The sequence below is a fragment of the Anomaloglossus baeobatrachus genome, chromosome 4, assembly GCF_048569485.1.
Source record: "Anomaloglossus baeobatrachus isolate aAnoBae1 chromosome 4, aAnoBae1.hap1, whole genome shotgun sequence".
NCBI classification, from domain to species: Eukaryota; Metazoa; Chordata; class Amphibia; order Anura; family Aromobatidae; genus Anomaloglossus; species Anomaloglossus baeobatrachus.
Genome location: NC_134356.1, coordinates 314,872,588 through 314,887,753, shown reverse-complemented (window position 1 = coordinate 314,887,753; position 15,166 = coordinate 314,872,588). Strand labels below are relative to the sequence as shown.

Sequence of the window (15,166 nt, the reverse complement as noted above, 5' to 3'; positions counted from 1 at the left end):
TAATCAACCCCAGACCTTTAAACTACTTCATTGATTACAGGTTAACGAGGGAGATGCCGTCAGAGTTAATTGCAGCCCTTAGAGTCCCTTGTCCAATTACTTTTGGTCCCTTTAAAAAGAGGAGGCTATGCATTACAGAGCTATGATTCCTAAACCCTTTCTCCGATTTGGATGTGAAAACTCTCATATTGCAGCTGGGAGTGTGCACTTTCAGCCCATATTATATATATAATTGTATTTCTGAACATGTTTTTGTAAACAGCTAAAATAACAAAACTTGTGTCACTGTCCAAATATTTCTGGACCTAACTGTACAGTCCCTCTTATTTTGATACACAGCCAGGATAAGTACACGCCTGGGGGCTGCAGTCTGTAGCCGTGTACTTTGTCTGGGTTGGGTATCATAATATGAGGGACCCTACCATAATTTTTTTTAATGTATTTATTTTTTTGTACGGCAATCTAGATAGGCTCACAGTGCCTGTGATTGAAAGCAGTCAGACATGCTGTCACACAGGGTGGGGGCACTGTCTGACTGTAACCAATCAGAGATGCCGGGACTGGCGGTGGACGGGGGATGCAAGCATATGTATGAAGGATAATGACCTGCCTGAGAAGTAGTATGAGCGGCACGGAAACAGAGTTACAGCAATGCGGAGATTGGTAAGTATAAAGCACTGGCTATATTTTTATGTTCTTTCTTTCTCCTTTCTTTTTTTTTTAATTAACTGAGGTGCTGGATCTGGATTGTTACCCAGAATTCCCTTAGAACTCCTGGCCTGGGGTCGGTACTCAGGTGCTTTTGAACACACACAGATCCGGACTTTTACATCACTAGTTAGGATACTTGCTTTAAATAGATTGGACAATTTGGCTAATTTTTGCTATTTTTTTAAAATTCTATTTCAATAACACTAATGTCAGATTATTCTTTTTTTTTCTTTTGTTTAGATGACCTAAATTATAGATGGATTATCAATGAATTTCCAAACTTCATTACTATGGATTCTCGTAAATTTATTACTCAAAAAAATGGAAATCTATATATTGCAAAAGTCGAACAGTCTGACAGAGGCAATTACTCATGTTTTGTATCCAGTCCTTCAATTACAAAAAGTGTATTTAGCAGTTATATATCTCTTTTGCCACAATCTGAAGGTACGTTTCATTCAGTTTTGTTTCTTAATTAAATGTATAGCTTCCAAATATTCACATAGGAGGAATGAATATAGTTCTAAGCCTGGCATTAGCAGTGGAGTGTTAGAGAGACCTGTAGTAAGGATGTTTAATTTATCTATATCTCTCCATCTATCTATCTATCTATTAGCTATCTATCTATCATCTATCTATTACCTATCTATCTATCATCTATCTATTACCTATCTATCTATCATCTATCTATTAGCTATCTATCTATCATCTATCTATCTATCTATCTATCATCTATCTATTATCTATCTATCATCTATCTATTATCTATCTATCATCTATCTATCTATCTCTCTATCCCTCTATCCATCTATCTATCTATCCATCCATCCATCCATCCATCCATCCATCCATCCATCCATCCATCTCTCCCTCTATACGTCTATCTATCTATCCATCCTTCCATCCATCCATCCATCCATCCATCCATCCATCTCTCCCTCTATACGTCTATCTATCTATCCATCCTTCCATCCATCCATCCATCTATCTATCTATCTATGTATCTATCTATCTATCTTTGTCTATCTACATGTCAGTCTGTATCAGTTATTATGGAGGATAAATAGATAAACATGTTCCATACACAATAGTTTCACCATTCAAATATTTGATGGACTCATTTATAGCCTTGTACACTTTACATTTTGTTGAAATTGTTTTTCAGCTTCTAAACGGTATGCAGCGGACATCCAAGTAGCATTTCCAGATACTTATGCTATGAAAGACCAAAATGTGACATTGGAGTGTTTTGCATTGGGAAAGTAAGTACTGTACTAGCAAGATAGCTGAAAATGGCACGCAGTTCCATTGCTGATTTTTCTGTGTGGCACAGTAACCATCTATATACCGCACTGCTATATGCATCGCTGAAAAGGACATCTCCCTTCAAATACTCTTTTTGCATTATATTTTTTTTTAGCAAGACTAGGTAGCCCATTCCATTTTTGATCTTGCCTTGTCCTGTCACCACCTCCTGTATCTTGAACCCCTCTTCTTTGAATTCATTTTTGTTTGTATTTGCCTCTCCTCTTTCATATTGCGGCATACCACATAGTTTCTGATACTAGATTGCTACCTTTTATAATATTGTCAGTGTTTGAGAAATATATTATACCTTCCTTATTACATTATTAGATTGCTTATGGTATATCTGATGGACTAGCATGGGCCTTTAAATTTCACAATATGATATTAAATAAATATTGTACGTTAAAGGGGTATTCACAAGTTATTCAATTGCTTTAGTTAATTAGCATGAAAATAAGCAAGTTTGCAAATCACTTTCTTTTTCTACTTGCTGTCATTTTCTTGCAATGAAACTTTTATCTTTTATAGTGAACAGCTAGTTTCCATGAAGCTCAGTCACTAGTTCCTGCCCATACACTGGTCAAATGTGCAAATCAGCTAAATTACAGGAGAGGGGGTAACTCCCAACATACCAGATCACCTTCCTCTTTCTCAGTTCCAGATAAGCTGCTGTTATAAACCTTGCAAAATCACCTGTCGTCCATTGGCAGCTTTCAGAGCAGCTCTTTTAATCACGGCTTGCTGTTTCTGTTCTGAGAGGCGTACCTGTTCTAATTTACTGAATATAGTGAGAATAGTGTAAACTCCAGAACAAACCACTGATAGATGAATAGTTCAACTAATACAACAGTTGAGCCTCTCACCAAAATGTGACTGAAGGAGTAGAGCCCACTCTTCCAGAATCCAGGAAGTAAAGAGACTGGAAAGCTGTGTTCAGCTCAAGAGACAACATGGGAATAACCCTTTAGAGTATGTGCACATGACCAGGAAACAATGCATTCTAGATACAGTGTAATTTCTCTTCCAGAATCGCTACTGTTCTCTATGGGAGAACACAGCATCCGTTCCCACGATCAGGATTCTGGGTACAGCATATTTTCTCTGTGTTCTCCCACTGAGAACACTTATGTCTCTGCAAGGCCAAATTGACATGCTGCAGCCCGAAAAGCCACATTGCATGTCTGTTTACGCTGCTTAGAAAAGAAGCACAGTGGGCATGGGATTTCTATATATCTCATCTACTGTGTGTCACAGGGATTATGAGGATAGAGGGAAACCGGGGTTCCTAAGCTGACCCTCAGGCTAGGGGTCCTGTGCTCTCTCTATTCTCAGGGATACTCCTAATGGTGGGGATATCTGCGTCTCCTTCCTTGCCCTGCTCCTGACCAGCTCTGGCCTTATACCCATTCCGCCTCCCCCAATGGGGCCGGGACAGGAGTGTGATTTAACCCACTGAAATAGACAGACAGGGGAAAACAAAACTCTGTCACACAGCACACTCACACAGAGGTATAAGACAATAAGGGATAAGGAGGAAAACAAGAGCAGGTGGAAATAACACAATGGCGGATAAACTCCACAACAACATCAAGCACAAAGCAACTTTTTTTCCAGAAAGTCTGGGACATCTGAACTCACAGACCAACACAGCTGAAATTATAGTTGGCGTGGGCAAAAGATTTCCTCCAGCATATATATGATCACATGTTCTAAGGAAAATGTAATTGGCTTCATTAGAACATGTGATCAAAGAAGCCTAACGAGCAGGCTAGCAGAGGTTAACTCTTTATAACCAACGATTCATGATAAAATATGGAACAAGTTTACAAAATCCTTGATTAAGTACATCCTACAATTTGTTTATACAGCCTTTATGCAGTGATATGTGTCCTTAAGGTCATAGGCAACAAATAAACCATGTATTTAGTTGTGTTTTGTATTGAACTGTTACTCCGTTCCAGTTACCCGATCATGCTGTCTGCAGGTTAGCAATAAGCAGGATAAGGGATGGGAGCTAAGACCCTAAATAGTATTTTTTCTTTATTTCCTTTTTAATATGCTTTGTCATAAACATCTACTCATTATTACAAATATAAGAATATACAAAATACTACTCAACTATTTATATAGTATGCAGGTTATTATGTGCTACACATCTTTGTGTGTTTTACTCCAGATACTGCAAAAATAAAATAATGTGGTTTCATATAAAATTTTCATACACTGTACAAATACAAATTGATGTTTCAATAAAACAACCTTATATACTACTTGGACAACTCCTTCTGATTCCTCATGTGTGGCCTCATTAAATGAAAACAATCTTACATTCACCTCCCGTGCCAGTGCCTTTCCAGCGATATCGAGCGATAGGTTGTAATATCACGCAAGCCCTACACCCAATCACCGCTATCTGCACTTTTCCCGCCATTACACGTAGGAGTAATCAACAGAATGGAAGTGCTACATCTACCAGCTCACTTCCTGTTGATTACTCATACGTCCGAAGGTGGGGAGAAAGAAGCCAACGCTGATTGGGCGCAGGGACTCGTGTGACAATACAACCTCGTGAATGGAACCGCTCCCACGCAGGAGGTAGGAATAAGCATTTGTATTTTAATGGAGGCAAATATGTGGAATGAGAAGAGGGTTGTCCAAGTAGTGGACAACCCCTTTAAGAAGAGATTAAGTAGGTAAATTCTGTATACAGTTTGTGAAGTGCATTGGATACTAAGTAAATCATTTTTCTTCTTTTCTTTTTATTTTAGTCCTGTGCCAGTAATAAGATGGAATAAAGGGATTGAACCAATGCCTGCTACAGCTGATTTTAGTGGTTCGGGATCTGTGCTTAGAATCTATAATATTCAGCCTGAAGATGAAGGAACTTATGAATGTCAGGCAGAAAATATTAAAGGAAGGGATTCATACAAAGCAAATGTATATGTTCAGGGTAAGATATTATAGGGCAAAAAAACTCAAACATACTAAATTATGATTATCTCATTTTATATGACAATTTTGACTGTTCTCTGGCTTAAGCCATCAAGGATTTACATGATTAGCGCTTTCCTTATATTTTCTTTTAAAATAGACAAAACATTATTAAAGTACACTAAATTTCAATATGTCTATGAGTGCTGTTTATTATATACAGTATGTCACAAAAGTGAATACACCCCTCACATTTTTATACATATTTTATTTTATCTTTTCATGGGCGAACACTGAAGATATGACACTCTGATACAATGTAAAGTAGTCAGTGTACAGCTTGTGTAACAGTGTAAATTTGGTGTTCCTTCTAAATATCTCCACACACAGCCATTAATGTCTAAACAAGAAAAGTCAGTAGAATCCTTAGTGAATATGGCCAAATTGTGCCCAAAGTGTGAATATTTTGTATAGCCATTATTTTCAAACAATGCCTTACCTCTCTTGGGTATGGAGTTCACTAGAGCTTCACAGGAGCCGCTGGATCCTCTTCCACTCCTCCATGTCAACATCATGGAGATGGTGGATATTAGTGACCTTGCACTCCTCCACCTTCAGTTTGAGGCTGCCCCACAGATGCTCAATAGGGTTTAAGTCTGGAGACATGCTTGGACACTCCACCACCTTTACCCTCGGTTTCTTTAGAAAGGCAGTGGTCATCTTGGATGTATGTTTTATAGTCATTAACATGTTGGAATACTAACCTGGGACACCAGTGTCCAAAGGGAGGGGATCATGTTCTGCTTCAGTATGTCACAGAACATGTTGGCATTCATGGTTCCCTCAATAAACTGCAGCTCCTCACAGCCAGTAGCACTCATGCAGCCCCAAACCATGACACTTCCACCACTATGCTTGACTGAAGGCAAGACACAGTTGTCTTTGTACTCCTCACCATGCTTGATACCATCTGAACCAAATAATTTTATTTTGGTCTCATCAGAACAGAGGACATAGTACCAGTAATCCATTTCCTTAGGCTGCTTTTCTTCAACAAACTGTTTCTGAGCTTCCTTATGCATCATTTTTAAAAGAGACGTCCTTCTGGGACAACATCTATGCAAACCAGTTTGATGCAGTGTACAGGCTGATACCCCCACCTCTTTAACCTCTGCAGCAATGCTAGCAGTACATATATGTCTATTTTGAAAACACAACCTTGGAATATAAGTTTGAGCATGTGCATTAAACATGTTTAGTCGGTCATAGTGAGGCCTGTTCTGAGTGGAACCTTTCTTTTTAAACCACTGTATGGTCTTGACCACTTGCAACTCAGTTTCAGGGTTCTGGCATTCTTATGGCCTATACCATCTTTATGTAGAGTAAAAATTCTCTTTTTCAGATCCTCAGAAAATTCTTTGCCATGAGGTGCCATATTGAACCTCCAGTGACCAGAGAGTGTGTGAGTGTTGTCCCATGAGAAGATATAAAAAAAGTTTACAAAAATATGAGGGGTGTATTCACTTTTGTGATATACTGTATGTATATAGATATCTATCTATCTATCCAGATAGATAGATAGATCTATATATAACCTACTTACAAAAAGTTAAGGATATTTGGCTTTTGAGTGAAATTTCAGGAAGATCCTAAAATGAACTCTAATTTTCAGGTGAACTTAATGTGACCTTCTTTAAACTTTTGAATGCCCATGTCCAACTGTTCAGTGTTTTAGTACTTTTTCACAATACGGTGTTCTCTAAAAAGTAGCTTAATGGCAAAATTCACAACAGGTGTTTGAATCATAATCACCCCATGCATTTTGGGATTCAATTAGAATTGATATTTGATTAGTCCTCCTCATAATGCTGTTCACATGTTCACGTCATGAGAACTAACCAACACCTCACAATTGATCAACAGTATTTCGCAATTGCAAGGCTTCAAGCAGGATATTCTCACACAGAATTGGCCACTGAGCTTAGAGTGACACAGAGTGTCATCAGCAGATTGCAACAGAGATACAGAAAAACTGGAAGAGTCACATAAAGGCATAGAAGTGGATTTCCTTTGGCCACAACCCACGCTGATGACCTCTTCATTCTGAACAATGCCCTTCAAAACTAGATGATGAATGCTGCACAACACCAGGCCTACTTTCATCTTCATGGACATCAATGCTCCAGGGGACTGGAGTACCTCAAATGGAGCAGCCTGCACTTTCTCCAGACCTGAATCCTAAGTGATCATCTGAGTCGCCATGTAGAGGCTCATAACTGTACCCAAGAACCTCAATGATCTGTAAGCTGCCATTCAAGAAGAGTGTGATGCCATGCCTCAGCAGGCAAAAACTCGACTTGTGAACAGTATGAAACATAATTGTCAAGCTGTAATTGATGCTCAAGGCCACATTGACATTTTTTGGGGGAATTCCCACCACTGTTGTTGGCTTTTGTTTCAGTTAATTTTTTGAGATGACGAAATCACCATTGTATGTTTTTGCTTAGATGCCCTACTTTTATGATAATGGAGTTTAGGGATTTAGTCAAGATTAAAGGGAATCTGTCACCAGGTTTTTGCTCCCCCATCAGAGAGCAGCATAATGTAGAGACAGAGCCTCTGATTCCAGTGATGTGTCACTTACTGAGCTGTTTGTTGTCATTTTGATAAAATCACTGTTTTCTTTGCTGCAGATCTAGTAGTTATACAGAGCTCATGAACATGCTGGACTACCTTGTAGCATGTCAAGTAATCCTCTAATGATAATCTACTGCTGATTAAACATTGATTTTATCAAAACTACACCAAGCAGCCCAGTAAGAGACACACCGCTGGAATCAGGATCTCTGCCACTACTTTATGCTGTTCTTAGATTAGGCGTTAAAAACCTGGCGACATATTCCCTTTAATGAAAACTGCCTCACAGTAAGATCGTTCTGGTTGTCTATCACCATTGCAGAAGTAACTGGGGCCTTATTTATGAGAATTGCCCCACACTAAGATCATTCTAATTACCAGTATCCACTGCAGAAGTAACTGGGGCCTCATTTTTGAGAATTGCCTTACATTAAAATTGTTCTGGTTGCCTATAGCCACTGCAGAAGTAACTGGGTCCTCATTTATGAGAATTGCCTTACAGTAAGATTGCTCTGGTTGCCAATATAACCAGAGTACAGCTTTCAGCAGTGAAGCTGCTGAGATAAAGTAAAAGCTGAGCTCTGATTGGTTGCTGTGGACAACTAGAACAATCTGACTCTGAGGCAGTTTTCAAGAGTGAGATTTGAGACCCTTCAGGACACAAATTTTCTGCGTTTTATATATATATATATATATATATATATATTCACTTATTACTTATTAGTTCTCTGATCAGTGTGAGGTCATTACTAAAGGGCACTTTACACGCAGCGATATCGCTATCGATATCACTAGCGAGCAATACCGCCCACGTCGGTTGTGCGTCACGGGCAAATCGCTGCCCGTGGCGCACAACATCACCTAAACTCGTCACACATACTTACCTGCCTAGCAACGTCGCTGTGGCCGGCGAACCGCCTCCTTTCTAAGGGGGGGCGGTTCGTGCAGCGTCACAGCAGCGTCGCTATGCGGCCGCCCAATAGAAGCGGAAGGGCGGAGATGAGCAGGACGAACATCCTGCCCACCTCCTTCCTTCCTCATTGCCGACGGCCGCAGGTAAGGTGATGTTCCTTGTTCCTGTGGTGTCACACGTAGCGATGTGTGCTGCCGCAGAAATGACGAACAACCTGCGTCCTGCAACAGCAACGATAATCGGGAAAGGAACGACGCGTCAATGATCAACGATTAGGTAAGTAATTTTGATCGTTAACGGTCGTTCGTGCGTTTCACACACAACGACGTCGCTAATGAGGCCGGATGTGCGGCACGAATTCCTTGACACCAACAACATCTCGTTAGCGATGTTGTTACGTGTAAAGTTCCATTTAGGGTCATAATACTAAGGAATGTTTTTAAAACTCTGCCAAAACAAACCCGACCATTTATTGGGCAAGTTAATCCAAAAGCTAAGAAAGCAAAACTGTTTCAAACAGCTGAGACAAGTGAACAACACGAGTCCTGGCTTAAAAGGAAATGGATGACACAAGCTGAATCAATTGAAGCTGAAACATCTGAACAACTGGAACATCGTCTACTGGAGAAACGGATGAGACAGGCTGAATCAAAGGCAGTTGAAACATATGAACAATGGGAACATCGTGTTCTTGTAAAACGGATGAGACAGGCTGAATCAAAGGCAGTTGAAACATGAACAATGGGAACATCGTCTTCTTGAAAAACGGACGAGACAGGCTGAATCAAAAGCAGCTGAAACATCTTAACACCAGGAATGTCATATTTAGGAGAATTGGATGACACAGGCTGAATCAATGGATGCATAAACATCTGAACAAAAGGATGAATATCGTCAAAGTGGCCGTATACGACATATGCAACTTCTTCAAAGTATGTAGGCAGTCTGACTTGAGTTTGGAAGATTTTCACTATGATCAAATTCATGGCTATACATCACATCTGAAAGCCATAATAGGCAAAATTTATGTAATATGCGAGCATTGTCAAGCAGAAAAGTTTACCTTGCTATGTGCTGCTCAAAACTCCTGAGTCCAAGCATTTTCTGCAAAGCATTAGGAGATACAATTCATCTTTCCAGATGACATCTTTTTCTATGGCGGCTGTACTTGAGGATGCAGGATTTATACCAACTTTTATAGTTCAGGACCAAATATATCACAAAATAGGTTTGATTCTTCCTGTAGCAATGAAGACCCAATATTTTACTTTTTGGGAGACGAACATATATGCAAGCTGATCGACGTTGAGAACCTATACCTGAGACAAAAAAAGACATTGTTTGAATTTGCAAAGATTTTTCCATCAACACAATCAGTTAGTAAACATTTTTAAAACAGCCTGAGAAAGAACACCAAGTGATGAATATCAGATTTTAATAAACCGGTTGGTGACCAGAAAAGGCAATTTAATTCTCCCAGTGTTAATAAAGTAGTGACATTGCTTGCCCTAGGCTGGGTAACCCCCCAAATATTTTCCCATATGCACCTGAAGGTAAAACTAAAAATATTCTCGGCTGCTGGAGGTGGGAGTGAGGCGGGGGACATTAACCCTGCCCCTCTCTCTCCCCAGTCTGAGAATACCGGGCTGCCGCTGTGTGTTTACCTCGGATGACGGTAAATATACAGCGGAGCCCACGTGTTTTTTTTTCTATATTTCCGTTTGCTTTCTATGTGTGTTCTATGTGTCTGTGTCTGTGTTCTATGTCTGTGATGTCTGTGTGTGTCTGTGATGTGTGTGTGTTTACTCTCTGCATGGCTTCCTCTTCCTGTAATGACATCACTTCCCTGCAAAACCGCAGGCAAGCGATGTACATTACCGGAGGTAAACCGCGAAATACCGCAGGGAATAACGCAGCAAAACGCAGTGAACCGCACAGAATTTGCTGCCTGCATTATTCCCTGCAGGATTTCACGATTACATTGGAGTCAATGGAGTGAAATCCCGCAGCGATGTGCGGAAAATAATTGACATGCAATTGTTTTTGCTGCGGGAATCCCGCAGCAAAACATGCAGCTGTCAAAATCCGCCTAGTGCGCACAGGATTTTTTTTTCCCATAGGTTTTGCTGGTGATTCACTGCAGAGATGTTATGAACATTTTCTGCAGCGAAACATGTAGCAAATCTGCAGAAAATCCGCGGCAAAATCCGGTAAGTGCGCACAGGGCCTAAACGCTGAAGATGTCAACTGAAAACTTGACCTTAGCAAGCGTAACCAATAATTTAACATGTCATTTTATAAGCGAAGTAGACTATAATGGATACATATTGTAGACGTGAAAAAACACAAATAGAATATGTGCGGGAATAACAGATGTCTGAATAAGGCCTAACATTCAGTATAGAAGTTACAAAAGAAAAAGAGACACAGGGAGAAAGGTTGCATATTGACCTAAATGTGTGGTATATCTGTATCAATAATACATCATTAAGGATAACCAATTGACTACATATATGTACCTGGACAAATCGCAAAAAGAGCAACTAAATGAGATACAAACAACCAGGAACTACCGGCAGGGTCACAATCACTAATATATATGGTTATAACATGTGGTAGCACTATGTATATGATTGGACAAAATACACCCAAGAATTGAATTTAATATAAATAATCACATGGTTTATAATATATATTATCCATAAAAAGTTCCACAAAGGTGTCTTACCGCCTTATATAAACATAAGACAAGCCTTGTGAGTTTTACACGTGCTAATCATAGCATTTCTATATGCCAGGTGTCGATTCGTATTGAATTGATGATGCCCTACAACTTTGTAATTCACTTTTTTCTCTATCTCGTTCCGTTTTCAAGATAAAAATGCTAACTCCGTTGTTTTCCACCAGGTGGTGCACTAGGTGGTTTCATTGCGTAGCGCATGGCTACTTTACTATACCTAGACACCCCTTCTATGCCTATAGCTGCCGCCGTTCTCAAGTTAATGACGTTGGACAGGATATGGGTGGACACACTGTATATTAGTGATTGTGACCCTGCTGCTAGTTCCTGGTTGTTTGTTTTTGATTGGTTTTAATTATGGTATGTCCTCTCTAAATTGATCAATAAAATCAATTTTTTCACCTATAAATCGGCCGTTTGATCGTACTTTTTCTTTGTACCTCATTTACGAACATTCAGTATGTAAAACTAAAGTGACATGACACTAAAATACATTGAAATTAATCATCACTCTTCTCTTTTGCTTTGTAGCTGCTCCTGAATGGGTAGAACATATCAATGACACAGAAAGAGATATAGGCAGTGATTTGCATTGGCCTTGTATTGCTAAAGGAAAACCCATTCCTACAATTAGATGGTTAAAAAATGGAGACGCAGTAAGTTATACACAATCCTTAACGTAAATGAATACAGTGATGTTTACAATTAATCTACAGATTTGCTAGATGTTATGTTTTCTTTTAGTATGGTAAAGGAGAACTGAGAATCCGAGGACTAACTATGCAGCATGCTGGGATGTATCAATGCATAGCAGAGAACCACTACGGAATCATTCAAGCAAATGCTGAACTAAAGATCCTGGGTTAGTGAAGCTCTTTAGTTTTATTCTGAAAAACATTTTCCATTACCTCTTTTTCTGGGTTGTATTCACAAGTTATAATATGGGGGAAAAAATCTGTACAACTTCTTCCCTGTATGTAAACTGCACACAGAATTTTGAAAGCTGTTATGTTTATGAATAGAAAAGGCAATAAAAGTGGCACAGAAGCAGTAAAACAAAGTATTCTTTAAATTTATTTCATAAACTAATTGTACACAAGAAAAAAAGCAACATTATAATATATCTTATCAGACAAATATGCTTTTTTTGCTGCCAGAATTGATTATCAAAATTCTCACTTCTGAGGTAAAATCTGTATTCAGTTAAGACTTTCCCATTACTGAGAGGAGATAGCAGATGTTACTGATGAGATTCTATGTTTACATATTTTTTATTTTAAATTGAGATTCTATGTAGATAGAAGAGGGCGGAGTTCTGCCCCTAGTTCCTCTCTCTGTCTCTAGTGCCTTCCTCTGCCTCTTGCTCCTCTTTCTGCCTCTAGATCCTCCCTCTGCTTCTAGGTATTCCCTCTGCCTCTTGCTCCTCCCTCTGCCTCAATATCTTCTCTCTGCCTCTTGCTCCTCCCTGTGCCTCTAGCTCCTCCCTCTGCCTCTAACTCTTCTCTCTGCCTCTAACTTCTCTCTCTGCCTCTAGATCTTCCTTCTGCCTCTAGCTCTTCCCTCTGTCTCTAGCTCCTCTCTCTGCCTCTAGATCCTTCCTCTGCTTCTAACTCTTTCCTCTGCCTCTAGCCCCTCCCTCTGCCTCTAGATCTTTCCTCTACATCTAGTTCCTCCCTCTGCCTCTAGCTTCTCCCTCTGCCACTAGCTATTCCCTCTGCCTCTAGCTCCTCCCATTGCCTCTAGCTCTACCCTCTGCTAGCTCCTCCCTCTGCCTCTAGCTCTTCCCTCTACCTCTAGCTCTTCCCTCTGCCTCTATCTCTTCCCTCTGCCTCTAGCTTCTCCTTCTGCCTCTAGATCCTCTCTCTCTGCCTCTAGCTCCTCCCTCTGCCTCTAGCTCTTCCCTCTACCTCTAGCTCCTCCCTCTGCCTCTAGCTCTTCCCTCTACCTCTAGCTCCTCCCTCTGCCTCTAGCTCTTCCCTCTACCTATAGCTCTTCCCTCTATCTCTTCCCTCTGTCTCTAGCTCCTCCTTCTGCCTCTAGCTCTTCCCTCTTACTCTAGCTCCTCCCTCTGCCTCTAGCTCCTCCTCCCATCATCATAGAATTTCATAAGTAATAACTGCCATCTTCTATCTCAGTAATGGGAAAGTCTTCACTGAGCACAGATTTTACCTCAGAAGTGAGAATTTTGATAATGACTGATCAAATCTGGCAGAGAAAGAAGCAGATTTGTAATAAAAATAAAAATTATGATTACACTTTGACTGCTTTTTGCAGTACATATGTTACATTGCATATTCACATGTGGTAAAACAATTAGGGGGTTATTCTCATCTTCGTAGATTGATTTTGTCAGATAGTGCCTGTAAAATGAGCACACTTGCAATTCACTGCTTATTAATATTGCCAGTCATTCTTGAGATACCAGAATTTTTCTTTGCTTTACAGTCCATCGACTATGAGACGACCGCTCTTGCTATCTAACTTGTAAGCACTGCACGGAAGCTGACTAAGGAGCTCACTCAATTCTGGCCAGCTTCAAATCTGTGCTTACACGTTCAATAGAACAGAGCTTTAAAGAACTGCGCAAGTTCCTCAGGGGCACTTTGCACACTACAACATCGCAGGTGTGATGTCGGTGGGGTCATGTCGAAAGTGACGCACTTCCGGCGTCGCACTCGACATCGTAGTGTGTAAATCCTAGATGATATGATTTACGAGCGCAAAATCATCGTAATCGTATCATGGGTGTAGTGTCTTGGAATTCCATAATTACGCGACTGCGACAGATACGATGTAGTTCCTCGTTCCTGCAGCAGCACACATCGCTGTGTGTGAAGCCGCAGGAGCGAGGAATATCTCCTACCTGCGTCCTGCAGCTCACGCCGGCTATGCGGAAGGACAGAGGTGGGCGGGTTGTTTACGTCTTGCTCATCTCCGCCCCTCCGCTTCTATTGGCCGCCTGCCGTGTGACGTCGCTGTGACGCCGCACGACCTACCCCCTTAATAAGGAGGCGGGTCGCCGGCCAGAGCGACGTCGCAAGGCAGGTGAATCCATGTGAAGCTGCCGTAGCGATAATGTTCACTATGGCAGCTATCACAAGATATTGCTGCTGCGAAGGGGGCGGGGACTATCATGCTCGGCATCGCAAGCATCGGCTTGCGATGTCGTTGTGTCGAAAGTGCCCCTCAGTCTTTCAGCGGTGGTCTGTATCCAAGACAACGAGCTGTAAACAAAAGAAAATTATTGTTAAGAATGGCTGAAAATTTTGATAAGTAGTATTGTATTTACATGCACTGTCCAAAATATTTAAAGTGTGAATATATGGGAAAATAGGAATCACCTTTTAAATTTACTTGTATAAGAGGTAGTTGAAATATTCATCATCTATAAAACAATTGTAAATGTCAAAGAGCACATTACATTCAGCGCCACTATCAAGATATTTCTGTGGGGAGAAGTATTTAGAAAGCAAGACACAAATTGGCAAAGACTATAGGAGGACAGAATGTGACAGGGGCTTTATGGGGAATCATACAAAAGGTGAGAAGGGCTCCACAGTGGAAGAAGATGCAATAAGGCAGGGGCTCTAGGTAGAGAAGTAGGCGGTAGGATACAAGGTGATAGACAAAGACTGTGTTAGGTAGACACAAGGTATCAGTAATCTTTATTGATTTTTCTATATTTTTTTTTCCAGCTTTAGCACCAACCTTTGAACAAAATCCCATGAGGAAACAGGTATTGGCTGCAAAAGGAGGTCGTGTTATCATTGAATGTAAGCCAAAGGCAGCACCAAAACCCAAATTCTCATGGAGCAAAGGAACAGAACTGCTTGTAAATGATAGTCGGTGCGTACAGAGAAAACCTTAATTTTTTTAGAGATCTATTTTCATATGATAATGACTGTTTACTATGGAGGGAACTTAAA

At 40.4% G+C, this 15,166-nt stretch overlaps 1 protein-coding gene across 2 annotated transcripts in view; it reads left to right on the top strand.

The window, feature by feature from the left end:
• The window catches only part of CNTN1 (contactin 1), a 308,991-nt gene that overhangs the window by 201,982 nt on the left and 91,843 nt on the right, over window positions 1-15,166 (top strand). For both annotated transcript variants that reach the window (XM_075344989.1, XM_075344990.1), the window contains 6 exons: window positions 952-1,158; window positions 1,877-1,973; window positions 4,788-4,969; window positions 11,772-11,896; window positions 11,985-12,102; window positions 14,936-15,086. In XM_075344989.1, coding sequence (XP_075201104.1) covers window positions 952-1,158; window positions 1,877-1,973; window positions 4,788-4,969; window positions 11,772-11,896; window positions 11,985-12,102; window positions 14,936-15,086 — 880 coding nt within the window. The remainder of the gene's footprint in view (window positions 1-951; window positions 1,159-1,876; window positions 1,974-4,787; window positions 4,970-11,771; window positions 11,897-11,984; window positions 12,103-14,935; window positions 15,087-15,166) is intronic.